This window comes from Scyliorhinus canicula, chromosome 2, assembly GCF_902713615.1.
Source record: "Scyliorhinus canicula chromosome 2, sScyCan1.1, whole genome shotgun sequence".
Taxonomy (NCBI): domain Eukaryota; kingdom Metazoa; phylum Chordata; class Chondrichthyes; order Carcharhiniformes; family Scyliorhinidae; genus Scyliorhinus; species Scyliorhinus canicula.
In genome coordinates this window covers 100023158-100042846 of record NC_052147.1, presented here as the reverse complement: position 1 = coordinate 100042846, position 19689 = coordinate 100023158, and the positions used below count along the sequence as shown (strand labels likewise).

The following is a 19689-nucleotide window of genomic DNA, read 5'->3' as shown; positions in this document are numbered from 1 at the left end:
CTCCTCTATTCTCCGTCTTTCTCCACATCTTTTCTACCAACCCTACCCCTCCGTTTTCCCTTCCCCTTCCCTCCTCTTTCCCGCTCCCAATAGCTACCCCTCCACTTTATGTTAGCCTCCTCCTAACCACCTTGACCTGAATACCCTTGCTTTTGATCTCTCATGCACAGTGCCACAAGAGGCAGAACCAGTTTCTAACAGTATAAAGCCAGATGCATGATGCCCTCCCCAGCACCAGGTTCATAAATAATCCAGTGCAATAAAAGACTTAAGAGTCATGCAGCCAACCTTTGGAGATTCCATCAAGTCTCATCACTGTCTTGTCCCCAGACTCTCATCATTGGTTGCTTGACACATCCATTCTCACGATGTCCCACGTTCTCACATCAGCTGGTCTAATCACACGCCTGGATAATTTGCAATAGTGAGACAGTCCTTTTTACCCCCGTCTCCAATATTTTTATAACTAGTGAACACAATTGCCAAAATATTTTTTTTTTAATGCCTCTCTGATTTTTCTCCTGGATTTGCTCGAAGCAGCATCCAGATTAGTCTTTAAACTCTGTAGGCTCTGAGGCAAACCTGGAAGATTGGCACCCAAGTTGATAACAGTTGAGTCGATGGTAAGAAGCTCAGCAAACAGGGGCCAACAATGGATTTGGAGTCTTTCTCCAAAGAAATGCTGTGTGCTTGTATACAGGGAACCCCAGAGAATTTCAGGCCCACACATCAAGGCAAACAGGGGCTGCTACTCAGCGACTGGAGTAGTCAGGCGTGGCACAACTTCCTCTCAAAAGAAAAACTCATTAACTGTGCACTGAAAATAGCACACACTGATAAGAAGGGAGGATGGTGTGGGCAAGACAAAAGGTTTGTCATGTGGATGATAATTAAGTGTGCGCAGGAAGGGGGGCTGCAAGACCTCGTCATTGAATTTTAAGATTACTGACTGGAATTAGTTGTCGCGCTAGTCAGCAGAGCATCAGCAGCAATTAGGAGATGGAAAGCAGAAACAAAGCAAACATTCCTCAGTGCAGAGAGGCTGGGTGAAGGCAGCACCAAGGTTTCAAAGGGATAGTCTCAGCTTTCAGTCCTGCACCAAGGTTCAACTGTAGAGGTGATAAGAGCCACAAAATTTTTTTTTGGGGGCTGGTCATGATTACAGGGTAAATATCCGAGGGGGTCAGCAAATGTCAGTAATATCATAGAGGTCAGCAAATTCCAAAGTAATATCAGAGGGGGCAGCGACTGTGGGAGTAATATCAGAGGGGGCAGCGACTGTGGGAGCAATATCAGAGGGGGCAGTGACTGTGGGAGCAATGTCAGAGGGGGCAGCGACTGTGGGAGTAATATCAGAGGGGGCAGCGACTGTGGGAGTAATATCAGAGGGGGCAGTGACTGTGGGAGCAATATCAGAGGGGGCAGCGACTGTGGGAGTAATATCAGAGGGGGCAGTGACTGTGGGAGCAATATCAGAGGGGGCAGTGACTGTGGGAGTAATATCAGAGGGGGCAGCGACTGTGGGAGTAATATCAGAGGGGGCAGTGACTGTGGGAGCAATATCAGAGGGGGCAGCGACTGTGGGAGTAATATCAGAGGGGGCAGTGACTGTGGGAGCAATATCAGAGGGGGCAGCGACTGTGGGAGTAATATCAGAGGGGGGCAGTGACTGTGGGAGCAATATCAGAGGGGGCAGCGACTGTGGGAGTAATATCAGAGGGGGCAGTGACTGTGGGAGCAATATCAGAGGGGGCAGTGACTGTGGGAGCAATATCAGAGGGGGCAGTGACTGTGGGAGTAATATCAGAGGGGGCAGTGACTGTGGGAGTAATATCAGAGGGGGCAGCGACTGTGGGAGTAATATCAGAGGGGGCAACGACTGTGGGAGTAATATCAGAGGGGGCAGCGACTGTGGGAGTAATATGAGAGGGGGCAGCGACTGTGGGAGTAATATCAGAGGGGGGCAGCGACTGTGGGAGTAATATCAGAGGGGGCAGTGACTGTGGGAGTAATATCAGAGGGGGCAGCGACTGTGGGAGTAATATCTGAGGGGGCAGCGACTGTGGGAGCAATATCAGAGGGTGCAGCGACTGTGGGAGCAATATCAGAGGGGGCAGCGACTGTGGGAGCAATATCAGAGGGGGCAGTGACTGTGGGAGTAATATCAGAGGGGTCAGCGGCTGTGGGAGTAATATCAGAGGGGGCAGCGACTGTGGGAGCAATATCAAAGGGGGCAGTGACTGTGGGAGCAATATCAGAGGGGGCAGTGACTGTGGGAGCAATATCAGAGGGGGCAGCGACTTTAGGAGCAATATCAGAGGGGGCAGTGACTGTGGAAGCAATATCAGAGAGGGCAGTGACTGTGGGAGCAATATCAGAGGGGGCAGTGACTGTGGAAGAAATACTGGATGGGTAAGTGACAGTGGGAATAATATCGGACGGGTCAGTGATTGTGAGGAGTAATATCGGAGGGGTCAGCGACGGTCAGGATAATATCGGAGAGGTCAGTGACTGCGGGAGTAATATCAGAGGGGTCAGTGACTGTCAGAGGAATATCGGAGGGATAAGTGACAGTGGGAATAATATCAGACGGGTCGGCGACAGTGGGAATAATATCGGGCAGGTCAGTGATTGTGGGAGTAATACCGGGCGACTAGGGGCTTTTCACAGTAACTTCATTGAAGCCTACTTGTGACAATAAGCAATTTTCGTTTCATTTTCGAGTAATATCAGAGGGGTCAGTGGCTGTCGAATACTATTGCCAGGGTCAGCGACTGTCAGAGTAATATCAGAGGGGCCAGTGACAGTCGGAGTAATATCGGAGGGGTCAGTGACAGTCGGAGTAATATCGGAGGGGCCAGTGACAGTCAGAGCAATATCAGAGAAGTCAGTAACAGTCAGTGTTATATCAGAGGGGTCAGCAACAGTCAGAGTAATATCGGAGTGGTCAGTGACAGAGTAATATCGGAGGGATAAGTGTATGTCAGAGTAATACAAGAGGGTTCAGTGACTGTGGGAGTAATATCGGCGGGATCAGTGACTGTTAAGAGTAATCTAAGGCGGGTCAATTACTGTCAGAGTAATATCGGAGGGATCAGTTACTGTCAGAGTAATATCAGAGGGGTCAGTGCCTGTCAAAGTAATATCAGAGGATGTCAGTGGCTGTGGGAATAATATCGGAGGGGCCAGCGACTGTCAGAGTAATATCTGACAGAGTCAGTGGCTGTGGGTGTAATATCAGACGGATCAGTGACTGTGGGAGTAATATCAGAGGGATCAGTGGGAGTAATATCAGAGGGGTCAGTAGCTGAGGGAGTAATATCAGAGGGGTCAGTGGCTGTCAGAGTAATATCAGACAAATCAGTGGCAGTGGGAGTAATATCAGAGGGGTCAAGGGCTGTCAGAGTAATATCAGAGGGGTCAAGGGCTGTCAGAGTAATATCAGACGGATCAATGGCTGTGGGAGTAATATCAGAGGGGTCAGTGGCTGTCAGAGTAATATCAGAGGGGTCAGTGGCTGAGGGAGTAATATCAGAGGGGTCAGTGGCTGAGGGAGTAATATCAGAGGAGTCAGTGTCTGCGGGAGTAATATCAAAGGGGTCAGTGGCTGTCAGAGTAATACCAGACGGATCAGTGGCTGTGGGAGTAATATCAGAGGGGTCAGTGTCTGTGGGAGTGATATCAGAGGGGTCAGTGTCTGTGGGAGTAATATCAGAGGGGGCAGTGACTGTGGGAGTAATATCAGAGGGGGCAGGGACTGTGGGAGTAATATCATAGGGGTCAGTGCCTGTCAAAGTAATATCAGAGGATGTCAGTGGCTGTGGGAATAATATCGGAGGGGCCAGCGACTGTCAGAGTAATATCTGACAGAGTCAGTGGCTGTGGGTGTAATATCAGATGGATCAGTGACTGTGGGAGTAATATCAGAGGGATCTGTGGCTGTCAGAGTAATATCAGAGGGATCAGTGGCAGTGGGAGTAATATCAGAGAGGTCAGTGGCTGAGGGAGTAATATCAGAGGGGTTAGTGGCTGTCAGAGTAATATCAGACGGATCAGTGGCAGTGGGAGTAATATCAGAGAGGTCAGTGGCTGAGGGAGTAATAGCAGAGGGGTCAGTGGCTGTCAGAGTAATATCAGACGGATCAGTGGCAGTGGGAGTAATATCAGAGGGGTCAGTGGCTGAGGGAGTAATATCAGACGAATCAGTGGCTGTGGGAGTAATATCAGAGGGGTCAGTGGCTGTCAGAGTAATATCAGAGGGGTCAGTGGCTGAGGGAGTAATATCAGAGGAGTCAGTGGCTGTCAGAGTAATATCAGAGGGGTCAGTGTCTGTGGGAGTAATATCAGAGGGGTCAGTGGCTGAGGGAGTAATATCAGAGGCGTCAGTGGCTGTCAGAGTAATATCAGACGGATCAGTGGCTGCGGGAGCAATATCAGAGGGGTCAGTGTCTGTGGGAGTAATATCAGAGGGGTCAGTGTCTGTGGGAGTAATATCAGAGGGGTCAGTGGCTGTCAGAGTAATATCAGAGGGGTCAGTGGCTGTCAGAGTAATATCAGAGGGGTCAGTGTCTGTGGGAGTAATATCAGAGGGGTCAGTGTCTGTGGGAGTAATATCAGAGGGGTCAGTGCCTGTGGGAGTAATATCAGAGGGGTCAGTGTCTGTGGGAGTAATATCAGAGGGGTCAGTGGCTGTCAGAGTAATATCAGAGGGGTCAGTGGCTGAGGGAGTAATATCAGAGGGGTCAGTGGCTGTCAGAGTAATATCAGACGGATCAGTGGCTGTGGGAGTAATATCAGAGGGGTCAGTGTCTGTGGGAGTAATATCAGAGGGGTCAGTGTCTGTGGGAGTAATATCAGAGGGGTCAGTGGCTGTCAGAGTAATATCAGAGGGGTCAGTGGCTGTCAGAGTAATATCAGAGGGGTCAATGGCTGTCAAAGTAATATCAGAGGGGTCAGTGGCTGTGGGAGTATTATCAGAGGGATCAGTGTCTGTGGGAGTAATATCAGAGGGGTCAGTGTCTGTGGGAGTAATATCAGAGGGATCAGTGGCTGTGGGAGTAATATCAGAGGGGTCAGTGGCTGTCAGAGTAATATCAGAGGGGGCAGTGGCTGTCAGAGTAATATCAGAGGGGGCAGGGACTGTGGGAGTAATATCAGAGGGGTCAGTGGCTGTCAGAGTAATATCAGAGGGGTCAGTGGCTGTCAGAGTAATATCAGAGGGGTCAGTGGCTGTCAGAGTAATATCAGAGGGGTCAGTGGCTGTGGGAGTAATATCAGAGGGGTCAGTATCTGTGGGAGTAATATCAGAGGGGTCAGTGTCTGTGGGAGTAATATCAGAGGGGTCAGTGTCTGTGGGAGTAATATCAGAGGGGTCAGTGTCTGTGGGAGTAATATCAGAGGGGTCAGTGGCTGTCAGAGTAATATCAGAGGGGTCAGTGGCTGAGGGAGTAATATCAGAGGGGTCAGTGGCTGTCAGAGTAATATCAGACGGATCAGTGGCTGTGGGAGTAATATCAGAGGGGTCAGTGTCTGTGGGAGTAATATCAGAGGGGTCAGTGTCTGTGGGAGTAATATCAGAGGGGTCAGTGGCTGTCAGAGTAATATCAGAGGGGTCAGTGGCTGTCAGAGTAATATCAGAGGGGTCAGTGGCTGTCAGAGTAATATCAGAGGGGTCAATGGCTGTCAAAGTAATATCAGAGGGGTCAGTGGCTGTGGGAGTAATATCAGAGGGATCAGTGTCTGTGGGAGTAATATCAGAGGGGTCAGTGTCTGTGGGAGTAATATCAGAGGGATCAGTGGCTGTGGGAGTAATATCAGAGGGGTCAGTGGCTGTCAGAGTAATATCTGACAGAGTCAGTGACTGAGAGGCTAATATTTAAATTAGTCAGCGTCCATGGAATTGATTGCCAATGTACAGCTGTATGAATAAGCCGCAAGCTTCAAACAACAGATTAAAGAGCTTCACATATCACTCTGTAATCACACAGATAAATAGGGCAGTGAAAGACTGGATGTGATCACAATACCTTCACTTAGCTATAGGGTGAATCTCCACCGAGTTGGGGTTGTATGAACACATCCTAGGGGTCAGGGTGACAGGAATGAGTTCTCAAACACCAAACACGTTTGAAGGGTCAGGTGACTTACCTCATCAGAGGGGGAGACTAGAAGCGCTTTCAGGGCCTGGACACAAGCAGCGATCACATTCTCGATGCTATCATCCAGCGAGAATCGCAGGAGGAACAGGAAGCCAGCATCCAGTAGCATCCGCAAGACACTGTACTTGAGCGAGGAAGAGAAGTCACCAGCTTTTGCCTGGTTAAAAAACAGTAGCACAAAAACTCAACATGGGCCACCACACATCTCACACCAGACAAGAGGCACTCATTAGGCCCCGTTTGAGACACTCCCTTCCAACTCCTTTCCCAACGACACGGGCTATGGTACTTCGCCATGTAACCACTGCATGTGCACAAACTTTGGCAGTACATATTCATGCACTGCTCAATAAGACATCAAACTGAACCAAATACTGTCCCTGCCGAAAGTCTGACCAACTGCGTCGTCTAAAGGTTGCTCTTTGTGGGCTTTCGTCACGTCAAAATTGACTGCTGGATTGCCTATTCAACGGGTTGCTGTGTCTTCAAGTGAAAATGCTTTGATGTGATTGGTCTGGCTTCCTTTTCTCACAGCCACTGAACCACCATCCCAACTGATGTGACATCTAAAGTGTGCATCAACAAAGCATATAAGAGAGAGACCAAGAGAGGGTGACCAAGTGAGAGAGAGCGAGAGACAGTAATAGAGAGCACAGGAACAAAAGAAAACATGCAAAAGAAAAAGTGATGGTGGAAGCGGAGAGCATGTGAGAGAGGAGGAGAAAACAGCAAGAGAGAAAATAAGAGGGCGTGAGATAGTGTGCTTGAGAGCAAATGACTTTGAATGAGAAAGCGAATGAGTGAAAGCGAGTCAATAGTGAGAAGCAAAGCACGAGAGAGGAGGGAACGGATGTTTTGTCCCCAAATGTTCGTAGTGGATTGGGGGGGTAAAAAAAAAATCACCAAGTGATTATGGAGCAAAAATCGTCACATCAAGTGATGGGAGGAGGAGGAACTGCTGTCAAGGTCCATGGAGCCTTAAATCCTGTGAGCAGCCTGTCTATCGCGTCAAGGACACATAGAGTCACGCAGTGGCGTGCGGGAGAGTGGAATTGAAATTCTGCTGTTTGAACACTTCTATTTTAGTTAATGCTTGAAATCACTAAAAAAAAACTGTTTACCTTCACACATTTGATCAAATTATGTGGCTGGCTTGAAATTTTATTGGCAAGCTGTGCTGTAGCCATGGGAACAATGACATTTTCTATGAATCTCATTAAAATAGCGAGTGGAATAGCTAAATAATGGGGTCAGACACCCTGTCATCTGTCAACCCTCAGTTAAGTCAATTCCATTCAGCCGCTTCTGCTGCTTTCCATCTCCTATTCGCCTTGCCCACTAAGCTAAACCTTATCCTGCTGATCCTGTGCTATCCCTGAATCTATGTCTTTCTCTCGTTTCTCTCACATCACCCCTCATGTCCTCTCCGAGTTTATCTGGCCCGTCTCTTGTTCCTTTCACACCACCAAACTGCTGACCATCCAATTTCCGTTCCTGGCACCCAATGCTAATACACAAAATAAATGGTTCATGTTTACTCAGGTAGTGTGCCCCGCCCTTTCAAATCTGCCATCTCCATCCCCCTCCTCAAAACAAAATCCACCCTCAGCTACTGCCAAGCTGAGCCCACTCATTTGTAAGGGGAATTGATTCCAAAAGTAGGGAAGTTATGCTTCAGTTGTACAGGGTATTGGTGAAACCACATCCGAAGTACTGTGTGCAGTATTGGTCTCCTTATCTAAGGAAAGATTTAATGCATTTGAAGCAGTTCAGAGAAGATTTACTGGACTAATACCAAGAATGTGCAGGTTGTCCAATGAGGAAAGCTTGGAGAGGTTTGGTTTGTATCCACTAGAGCTTAAAAGATTAAGAGGCGACTTGATCAAAACCTTTACGATCCTGAGGGGTATTGACAGAGTGGACGTGGAGAGGATGTTTCCTCTTGTCAGAGAATCTAGATCAAGGGGTTAATGTTTAAAAATAAGTGGTTGCTCATTTAACAGAGATGAGGAAAATTTGTTTTCTCTCAGAGGATTGTGAGTCTCTGAAACTTTCTTCCTCAAAAGGCAGAAGAAGCAGAGTCTTTGAATATTTTAAAAGCTGAGCTAGATAGATTCTCAATTAACAAGGGGGTGAAAGGTTATCGAGGGTTGGCAGAAATGTGGGTTGGGGTTACAATCAGATTAGCCATGATCTTATTGAATGGTGGAGCAGGCTTGAGGGGCCTACTCCTAATTCGTATGTTCATATGATCCTGTGCTAGTGTATTAACAACCATTCCAGACAGCCAGAAGGAAGGAAACATCCCTCAGCTCTGTGAACCTTGACATGCATCAAGTAGAAACGAGCGACATTTTTATTGCTATGCTTTGTCTTATCTGAAGCTGTATTTCATCTGATGCACTTTTTATAATCTTTTTTATAATCAATTAAAAACAGGAAGTGAAGTGTTAATTGAAGATTTCCTTGAGTGAGACTGACATACAGAATAAGAAATCTCCAGGATAACAGTGACTGGGAAATGGCTGATGCAAGCTTGGAGTCATCCAGTGCTCTTCCCATTCGTGTGGCAAGGAGGGAGAAAATCAGCCAGATTCCTATTGAGTGGGGGGGGGCCTCTGGAGACATCATAGGAAGTTAAGCAGAGCAGATTGTCATTTCAGGTCTCTGCCACTGCTAGTTCCACACCTGGCCTACCTACTTTAATATAATTTCCCTGCACTTGCATGTCATTAAATGCTTCAAGCTTTTCGTCGGTCTAAAATTATCGGATTGAAACCAATTCAATAGCAACTTGTAGCAATGTTTTAAATATTTTGTTAATTTGTTACTTTTTTAAAAATGTCTGATCCTCCCTTTATGTTTCTGTTACTTCTGCTAAATTTACGATTTCACTCGTCAATTCATCACCATTTGGAGTCTTTGACCGGTTAACTTTTAAATCATTTCATAACTGTGGATGCTTCTGTTCCATCTTTTCCTAACCATCCCTGCTCCAAAAACAAAGCTATAATTTTTCATCATAGCTATATCCTCAAATCTCTAGCTTTATTCCATATTTCTATGTTTCGCATTTTCTGCAGATACAATGGGTGAGATTCTCCGTTCGCCGGCGCCGATTTAGTAATCGGGAGCGGCGCTTGTTTGATGCAGGTTTCCAATGCTCCGTCCCCTCTGAAACGGCATCATCGTGGAGCGGGTCGCACACCATTGGGACGGCTTTGACACATCACCTGAAGGCCCTCTGCAGATGCTCCACCCCTGATGGGCCGAGTTCATGGCGGTGCGGTTCACATCTGGTTCCAGCCGTGTGGGAACCCGGCGTGTCGGCTGGGGACTGTGTCCAGCACCGCCACAGTCAGGCGGGAGCCGTGCTGCTGGCTGGGGGGGGGCTTCCGTGAGGGCTGGGGGACTGGTGGGGAGTGACCAGGTGGTGGCGAGGGGGTGGCCAAGGGGGCACTATCTGGCAGGTAGGGTCCGCACACGGCCGACGCCATGCATTCGCCGCGAACGCTGCAGGTCGTTGCCATGCGCATGCGCGGCCACGACCCGGCCATTCTCTGCCCATTTATTTCGTGGAGGCCGGGAGTTTTACATGGCGTGGCTGCTCGTCCCTCACCAGTCGCAGCATTGGTGAGGGGGCGCCGACGATTTTTTCCACGTAAAACGCCACAAATCCTCCGCACTTAGCCTCAGAATCGGAGAATCTGGCCCAATACCTTCTCTTTAATGGGGTATCCAAGATCCTATAGAGTATCTCTGTGACGGCCAAAACATGTCTTGTTCAGATTCATCTTCTAACTTTTGTATTCATTGCCCCAATACACAGAACCCAGAATCATATTTGTTGCTTTTGCCTTTATTCCACCTGCAGTGCTGGTCTGTATAAGTATCTATATCTCTCTTGCACCAGTGCACTGAAAGGTTTACTATTTAGGGTGTTTTTCTATTGTCTGTCCCCTTCCCCAAGTATGTTGCTTCACAATTGACTTTGTTGAACAGCGTTTATCACACATCTACTCACACCCCAACCCGTCAATGCCCTCCAAACAAAAGACCAAGGTGAGGGAAGATTGCAATCAAAATCGTGCCAGAGCAGCCAGCCTGATTAGCACCAATTTCCGTGCCGAGAATGGTAATTTTTTGGGAGACTTCCACCCATTGTTTCTTTTGTTTGTTCATAGGATGTTGGCATCACTGGCAAAGACAGTGTTTACTGCAGAGCTTTGATATAACTCATTGGTTGAGGGATGACTTAGTTCTGTCTATTGTGTGCTGTGCCTCCCGATTTTCATTTGGCTTCACCAGATTTTGATGAGCCTTAATTTCCTCCAGTCAACTATTAAGATGACCAAAGTCACCAAATCCAGGTCCCACTAAGAACTTTGTTTCTTCGTCACTAACTCAATCTCCCTTCTTGTCCATTTGCAGAAGCTGAACCCGACTGTTTAAAAGTCTCCATCATCGGAGCAGCACGGTAACGCAGTGGTTAGCACTGCTTCCTTACAGCGTCGAGGGCCTGGGTTCGATCCCAGCCCCGCGTCACTGTCCGTGTGGAATTTGCACATTCTCCCCGTGTCTGCGTGGGCCTCACTAACACAACCCAAATAGATGTGCAGGTTAGATGGATTGGCCTCGCTAAATGGCCCCTTAATTGGGAAAACATAATTGAGTACTCTAAATTTATTTTTTTTAAAGTCTCCAACATCCTACAAAACCCTGGGCTGAACTTCTACACCACACCTTCCCCAGCATAAAGGTCACCTACCTTCACCTCCCGTAACCTCATCGTCTCCATCTGATTCTCCCCTACCCGGCGGGGCGGGGGGTCCCGGCGTGTTGGAGTGGCGTGAACACTCTGGTGTCGGGCCGCCCCAAAGGTGCGGAAGTCTCCTTTGGTTCCCGCTCCGCCAGCTGGCGTGAACAGCCTTTGGCGCCACGCCAGCCGCGGCCGGCGTAAGTCCGCGCATGCACCGGAGCGTCGTCAGCAGCTGCTGACGTCATACCGGCGCATGCGCAGGATGGGGGGGGGGGGGTCTCTTCAGCCTCCGCCATGGTGAAGACCATGCCAAAGGCGGAAGAAAAAGAGTGCCCCCACGGCACACAGGCCCGCCCGCCGATCGGTGGGCCCCGATCGCGGGCCAGGCCACCATGGGGGCACCCCCCGGGTCAGATCGCCCCGCGCCCCCCCCCCCCCCCCCCCCCCCCCCCCCAGGACCCTGGCGCCCGCCTGCGCCGCCCATCCCGCCGGTCAGGTAGGTGGTTTAATCCACACCGGAGGGAGAGGCTCGTCAGCGGCGGGACTTCGGCCCATCGCAGGCCGGAGAATCGCCGCGGGGGGCCCGTCGACAGGCGCGGCGCGATTCCCGCCCTCGGCGAAACCCGGGTGGCAGAGGATTCGGGACACGGCGGGGGCGGGATTGACGCCAGCCCTGGGCGATTCTCCGACCCGCCGGGGGGTCGGAGAATCCCGCCCCTGTACTCAGTGACCAACATTGACACCTGATCCACCATAATCCCCAATTTTGTCCTTGCATTTCAACATTCCAGGGCCTCTCCCTTAGCTTTGTATATAACCTCCTCAACCCAACAACCTTTGCAGCACTCTGTTACTCTGACTCTAACCTTTCATCTCGCCTCCCAGTCCCTTTCCCTCACTACTGTTAGTCGTGTCTAAGCTCTAGAATTCTCTTCCCAAACACCAATGCCTCTCAACCTCCCTCATCTATTTTAAGACCCATGTTTAGGATCAAGCTTCTAGTCACCTTCCAAGTTGATGACAACTTTTGGCTGGTTAGACCTCTAAATCATCTTGGTCTCCCATAATAAACATGCTACATAAAATGGGTACCATATGAGCATAAAATCTGGTGCAGTTCCAATCCCACCTATACTTATCATAGATTCTATAGTGCAAAAGGAGGCCATTCGGCCCATCGGGTCTGCACCGGCCCTTGGAAGGAGCACCCTACACACCTCCACCGTATCCCAGTAACCCCACCTACCTTCTGGACACTAAGGGGTAATTTAGCATGGCCTATGCCCCTAACCTGCACATCTTTGGACTGTGAAACTGGAGCATCCGGAGGAAACCCACACAGACACTGGGAGGAAGTGCAAACTCCACACAGGCGGTCACCCGAGGCCAGAATTGAACCCGGGTCCCTGGAGCTGTGACGTAGCAGTGCTAACCACTATGCCACCATGCCGCCCAGACTGTGTAACTGGTTAAAGCTGTTTCCTCAATCAGTTCACTGGAACACTCTCGGATGTGTGTGTGTCTCAGTGACTTTCCAGTCACACTGATGTTCAAAGTTGCTTCTCGCAGGCAGAACAGACAAACATTTCTCCTTCAACATTCACAGTCTGAGGATTTTCATGTCCTGGTGAATCTAAGAGTTTACACACACTCCTCGTTGGTCCTTCCATTTGAAGATGGATGACTAAGTATGTGGCAATACGATAAATGGATCGGATAGGTACACTTATTCATCTACGATGTACAGCAAACATTCACATCATTGAGCTACCCTACATATTCCCTCATCTACCCAAACTAACTAAAAGCCACTCCCTTCAGTTTAGATACGGTTCATCATCAGCGACAGGAGGATGTGACTGCAAGCAAGGGGAGCCTCAGCTTTAGCTATTGTCCAACAAGAATGAGATGTGTGCTACTGGTACGGTAGATAACCAAGACTACAGGGAATAGGCAAATGGTATAGGTGGTCATTCAAGTTGGGTAGCTAAAAGGAACATGCTGGTCATATGGGATAGTACAGTCAGGGGAAAGATACTGTTTTTTGCAGCTGTGACTGGGAGTCCTGAAGGTTATGTTGCTGCCTGGTGTCAGGGTTAAGGACAATTCCTCACTGCTTGTGTAGAACTTAGAGAATGAGCCAACAGCAGAAGATTGAACTAGAAATGAGGTTCCGAATAGAGAGATTGAGAAACTAGAGTACAAATTAAAAAGCAGAACTACTTGAGCCTTACAGCGGCGATTGGCCTAGGGACAAACGAATTAGAAGTTTAAATGTGTAGCTCGAGGTTCAACTTATGGGACACTGACACAAGTACTGGAGAAAAATATGAGTCCCTTTGATGCAGCGGCATGAGAAATCATAATGAGGAAATGCAGCAATGTTAAACAAATATTTAGTTACTTCTTTCTCCACCGTGGGACGAGGCAAGGATGTCCTATGTCCCCCCTTTCTGTTTGCACTTGCGATTGAGCCATTGGCCATCGTGTTAAGAAGTTCGGGGGTATGGAAAGGGGTAGTGCGGGGGGGGATAGAGCATAGGGTGTCCTTATTGCGATGACTTGGTTGTCATATGTGTCGGAACCGAGTGTGTCAATAGGGGGAATATTGGAGCTGCTTCGGGTGTTTGGGTCTTTCTCGGGGTACAAATTAAATCTAGACAAGAGTGAGTATTTTGTGGTGTTTCGGCCGGGGTGGGGGGGGCTGCCATTCTGTAGGGCAGGGACTCATTTTAGATACCTGGGGGTGTTGGTTGCTCGGGGGTCGGGGGGGGGGGGCTCCGCTGGTACAACATTTCTAGTTTGGTGGGGAGAGTGAAAGCTGATCTGGCAATGTGGGATGGTCTCCCTCTGTCACTGGCGGGTCGGGTACAGGCGGTTAAAATGAACGTGTTGCTGCGATTTCAGTTTATTTTCCAATGTCTGACGATTTTCCTGCCAACGGCATTTTTTAGAAAGATTGAAGGAATGACTACCTCGTTCATATGGGGAGAGAAGGTGGCCCGAGTTAAAAAGGTGCTGCTACAGAGGGAGTGGCAGGCAGGGGGTTTGGGTCTTCTAAACCTGATGTATTATTACTGGACGGCGAATGTGGAGAAGGTGCGGAGCTGGGTCAGAGGGGTTGATTCCCAGTGGGTTAGAATGGAGGAGAGTTTGTGTGGAGGGTTGGGATTGAAGGCGCTAGCAACAGCGTCACTCCTGATGGCCCCGGGGAAATACTCAGGGAGTCCGGTAATAATAGCTTCATTGAGAATTTGGAGACAGTTTCGCCAACACTTCGGGTTGGGGGCAGGACCAAGGGAAATGCCGATTTGGGGGAACCACAGATTTGAGCCAGGGAAGTGGGACGGAAATTTTGGGAAATGGGAGGAGAAGGGGATTAAGACACAAAAAGATTTGTTTCTTGGAGGTCGGTTTGCAGGATTGAAGGAGCTGGGAGCGAAGTATGGGCTGGAGCAGGGGAAAATGTTTAAATACATGCAGGTTTGAGATTTTGCCAGGAAGGAGATACAGAGCTTCCCGGTTTTGCCAGCCTCCACATTGCTGGAGAAGGTGCTGACGACGGGGGGACTGGAGAAGGGGGTAGTGTCGCCGGTTTAAGGGTCTATTTTGGAAGAGGAGAAGGCACCACTGGAAGGGATCAAAGCAAACTGGGAGGAATAGTTGGGAGAGAGAATGGAGGGGGGGTTCTGGTGTGAGGTGCTCCGGAGAGTGAACGCCTCCACCTCGTGCGTGAGGTTGGGGCTGATACAGCTGAAGGTGGTATACAGAGCACACCTCACAAGGGCAAGGATGAGCCGGCTCTTTGAGGGGGTAGAGGATGTGTGTGAATGTTGCGGAGGGGGGCCCGGCAAATCACGTTCATATGTTTTGGTCCTGTCCAAAGCTGAAGGATTACTGGAAGAAGGTTTTTAGGGTAATCTCTAAAGTGGTTCACATGGAACTGGACCCGGGCCCTCAGGAGGCCATATTCCAGGTGTCGGACCAGCCGGGGTTGGAAACGGGTTCGGAGGCAGATGTTATGCCTTTGCCTCGTTGATCACCCAAAGGAGGATCCTTTTGAGATGGAGAGCAACCTCTCCACCCTATGCCCTGACGTGGTGGGGGGACCTGTTGGAATTCTTGACTCTTGAGAAGGTTAAGCTTGAAATGAGGGGAAGAATGGAGGGGTTCTACAATTCATGAGCTTTATTCATTATGCACTTTCAAGAATTGGATAACATCGAACATTCGTGGGGGGAGGGGTTGGGAGGAGGGGGACTGTATATGTTAATGGTGACTATGGGTGACTCCTGATTCCGTTTTGTTATTTATTTATGTTAACATGCAGGCAGTTGTTTAGGGGTTGGTGGGAGGTGGGATTGTAGTTGTTGATATGGGGATTAACATTACATTTGTTACTGCTTATTGGTTATTGTTGGTTGGTGCACATTTGGGAGAAAATGTGAAAAAGGAGAATAAAAATATATATTTTTTAAAAGGTGGCTCTCTTCATAATAGACATCAGATATTGTGGCCAGTAGTAGAGAAAATGCTAGAATCCATTATTGAGGAAGTATGTAGTAATAGGGCACCTCGCAAATCGCAATGTAATTAGATTGAGTCAACACTGCTTTACGAAAGTAAAATTGTGTTTGACAATTCTATTAGAGAATTTGAGAGTGTAACAAGCAAGGTAGGCAAGGGGTGACCAGTGGATGTGGTGGATTTGGATTTTCAGAAGGCTTTCAATAAGGTGTCACACAAAAGGCTGTTACACATATTAGGGCTCATGATATTGGGGTAATAAATTAGAATAGAGTGAGGATTGGTTAACGGACAAAAAATTGAATTGGAATAAATAGGTCAATTTTGGAATGACAGGGCGTGACTAGTGGAATGTCACAAGGATGAATGGTTGGGTCTCAGCTATTTAATGCTGTGGGCAGCACGGTAGCACAGTTGCTTTACAGCTCCAGGGACCCAGGTTCGATTCCCGGCTTGGGATACTGTGCAGGCTGCACGTTCTCCCCATATCTGCGTGAGTTTCCTCAAGGGTGCTCCGATTTCCTCCCACAGTCCAAAGATGTGCAGGTTAGGTGGCTTGGCCATGCTAAATTGCCCTTAGTGTCCAAAAAGGTTAGGTAGGGTTACTGGGATACGGGGATAGGGTGGAGGCATGGGCTTAAGTAGGGTGCTCTTTCCAAGGGCTGGTGCAGACCTGATGGGCTGAATGGCCTCCTTTTGAATTCTATGATTCTATGATTTACAATTTAGGTCAATGGCTTAGAAGAGGAAAGATATAAAATATCCAAATTTGTTGACAACACTGAACTAGGTGGGAAAACTAAAATATGAAGATTACAGAGGCTGCAACGGGTTAGATGCTGGGCAAATTACTGGGCAAGAAGATGGTGGTTAGAATATAATGCAAGGAAGTGTGAAAGTATTCACTTTGTTAGGAAGGATTTTTAAAAATGACTGTGATTTGAGAGTCCCTGTACATGGATTACAGAAAGTAAAGGGGGTTGAAGTATGAGCATGGGGAAGCTTTGCTGCAAAAATAGGGTTTTGGTAAGCTCATACCTGGAGTACTTTGTACATTTTTCATTTCTGTACCCAAGGAACGACACATTTGCCTCAAATGAATGCCACAAAGGTTCATTAGACTGATTCATGGGTGAGAAGTTTGTCCTGCGAGAAGAGATGGAGTAGAATGGGCCTATACTCTCGAGAAGTTAGAAAACTGAGAGGTAATCTCATTGAATCATTAAGATTCTGAAACGGTTTGACAGGTAGATACTAGAGGGGATGTCTCCCCAGATGGAGAGTCTAAAACTAAGGATCATATTCCCTGGATTAAGAGTAAACCATTTAGAATTTACAGTATAGGAGGCCATTCAGCCCATCGGGTCTGTACTGGCCCTTGGAAAGAGCACCCCACTTAAGCCCACATCTCCACTCTATCCCCGTAACCCAGTAACCCCACCTAACTTTTTTGGACTGTGGGAGGAAACCGGAGCATCCAGAGGAAACCCACGCAGACACGGGGAGAAAGTGACCCAAGCCGGGAATCGAACCTGGGACCCTGGAGCTGTGTTAAGCGCTGTGCTACCCTGCTGCCCATTTAGGACTGAGATGAGGTAAAATGCCTTCACCCATGTGGCTGTGAACCTTTGAAAACCCTGGAGAGCTGCAGATGTTCAGTCAATGAATATGTTTAAGACAGATGAGATTTTTGGGAAAGTGGGATTGAGGTGAAAGATCAGCCACAATCTTACTGAACGGCAGAACGTTCAACAAGTCATTGGTCTATTCTTACTCCATACCATATTTTCTTAACACTGTGGAAACTGCACATAATCTCAAATAGTTACGCATGTTTACTTCAGATAGCCAAACCCCTGACAGTGCACAATTTTTAATTGTGCCAAGCTTACCTTTTGAACGATGCGTGCCAGCATCTGAAGTGCCAGCGTTCGCTGCTGAATTATTTGACTGCGAGCTAAATGAAAGAGCTCTTGCAGTGAGTACCCGGCTTGCTGAAAGAAACAAACAAATAGTTAGGAGATAATTAAAGCAAATAACAGTTAAGAAACATTGGGCAGTTTGCCAACTTCTTGCTGAGCATCAGCTCTGCACCACCATACTGCAGAAAGACAGTAACTACGTGCATTTGCATGGTGCCTTTCATAAAGATTGTTAACAAAGCATAGTCACGGTTGAAAAAGGAGGAAATGTGGCAGCCAATGTGCACACAGCAAGTTCCTAAAACAGCAATGTGATAATGACCAGATAACCTGGGCAACAGTGTTCTAGGCAGAGAGGCCCTCCTTGTCTGCCTGGGTATGAGGGCAGCCACAGGCTACCGTGTCGAGAGGCTTTACCCCATTGCAGAGACCTGCAATCTGTTTGTATGGAGTATGCACGCTCTCCCTGTGTCTGCGTGGGTTTCCTCCGGGTGCTCCGGTTTCCTCCCACAGTCCAAAAATGTGTAGGTTAGGCGAATTGGTCATGATAAATTGCCCTCAAGTGTCTAAAAAGGTTAGGTTGGTTACTGGGTTACGGGGATAGGGTGGGGTGTGGGCTTAAGTGGGGTGCTCTTTCCAAGGGCCAGTGCAGACTCGATGGGCCGAATGGCTTCCTTCTGCATTGTAAATTCTCTGTACATGGTTATAGTTGGTTGCTACAAGCTGTTCCTCCAAGCTGCAAGGAATTTACAATATGGTTCGTACACTTCAGATATTAATATCACTGGTTCAATTGCTGTGGAAGTTTGATGGGAACTCGCCTAATTGACCAGTTAAAATGTTATAAACCAACAAATTGAACCATTCCATTTAATTTGAACACTCTACATCATTCCTATAGATGTCTGACTTAATAATATAAAATACAGTCTTAATGCGCTTAGTTCTCATAAATCAAGATTATTTGAATTGGTAGTATGGAGAGACTACTCAAGGTTGAGACTGTTCTCCTTAGAGCACAGAACATTAAGCAGAGACTTAATAAGAAGGGTTCAAAATTGAGAGCTTTGGTGGAATACGTAAGGAGAAACGCGCAGCGGCAACAGTGGCCAGGGAAGACAGATTTAATTAGGGATTAATATTCCAGAGACATGAGCTCAAATCTCACACTGACATCTGGAAATTTTTAATTCAATTGGGGCGGCATGGTGGCACAGTGGTTAACGCTGTGCCTATGGCGCTGAGGATCCAGGTTCGATCCCGGCTCTGGGTCACTGCCCGTGTGGAGTTTGCACATTCTCTCCATGTCTGCATGGGTCATGCCCCACAACCCAAAGTTATGCAGGTAGGTGGATTGGCTGTGCTAAATTGCCCCTTAATTGGAAAGAAATAATTGGGTACTCTAAATTTAAAAACTAAATTAAGAAAATCAGTTAAATAATCCTGGAATAAAAAGCTAGTATTTTGTCCAGTAACGACCAGATTATAGTAAAAATCCATCTGGTTCATTACCCAGTCAGTCTGAGTGTGACCCCAGACCTCCAGAAATGTGATTGACTCTTAACTACTCTCTGAAATAACCAAGCAGGACACTCAATTAAGGGCAATATCCTGTGAATGGATTAAAAAAAAAATTTAAAGTGAGGAGAGATGTTATGATTTGGAATGCACTGCTTGAAAGAACTACCCCAAAGAAAATGAATAAGATCTGAAGGAGAAATTTGCAGGGCTATGGAGAACACGGATAGTGGGGCTGATTGTACAGCTATATCAAAGAGCCAGGACAGGCACGGCAGGCCAAATGGCCTCCTTCTGTGCAGTAAGATTCTAAGAGCCAAGGTAGTGCAGTCATCAGTCTGAGGCTGCCTTTAGAATGCCACCACTCCGAGGCATTGCTGCAGCATTTTACCAAATAAGAACTGAGCCCCTGCATTTCAGTGATAAACTTTACACCCGTGACCCTTGCCGTTCTGATAATTTGGGGAAAATATTGAAATTTACTGCTTTGTTGATCTTAACTCCATTTACCCGCTTAATCCCTTAAAATGACCATCTAAAATCAACTGATATCAGCTTTAAAATTTTCAATCCACTGCTAGCCTCATCAGCCTTTCTGAGGGGGAGGGAGAATTTGCAAATTTCCCTCATGTTTGTGTGCATAAGTGCTTCCTCGCATCTGGCTGAACAGCCTAATTTTAAAGTTAAGCCTTCTGGTTCTGGGCGCCTCCCATCCAGAGAAATAGCTTCTCTCCATCCACCCTAATAAATCCTTTAATCATCTTAACCACCTCAATTAGATCACCTCTTAATCTTCTTTACTCAG

General features: G+C 47.8%; 1 protein-coding gene across 1 annotated transcript in view; it reads right to left on the bottom strand.

The window, feature by feature from the left end:
• rpap1 (RNA polymerase II associated protein 1) overlaps positions 1–19689 on the bottom strand; it is a 145216-nt gene that overhangs the window by 40472 nt on the left and 85055 nt on the right. The window contains 2 exon segments of the mRNA XM_038790256.1: positions 6148–6315; positions 17337–17438. Of these exon segments, the coding sequence (XP_038646184.1) occupies positions 6148–6315; positions 17337–17438 (270 nt within the window).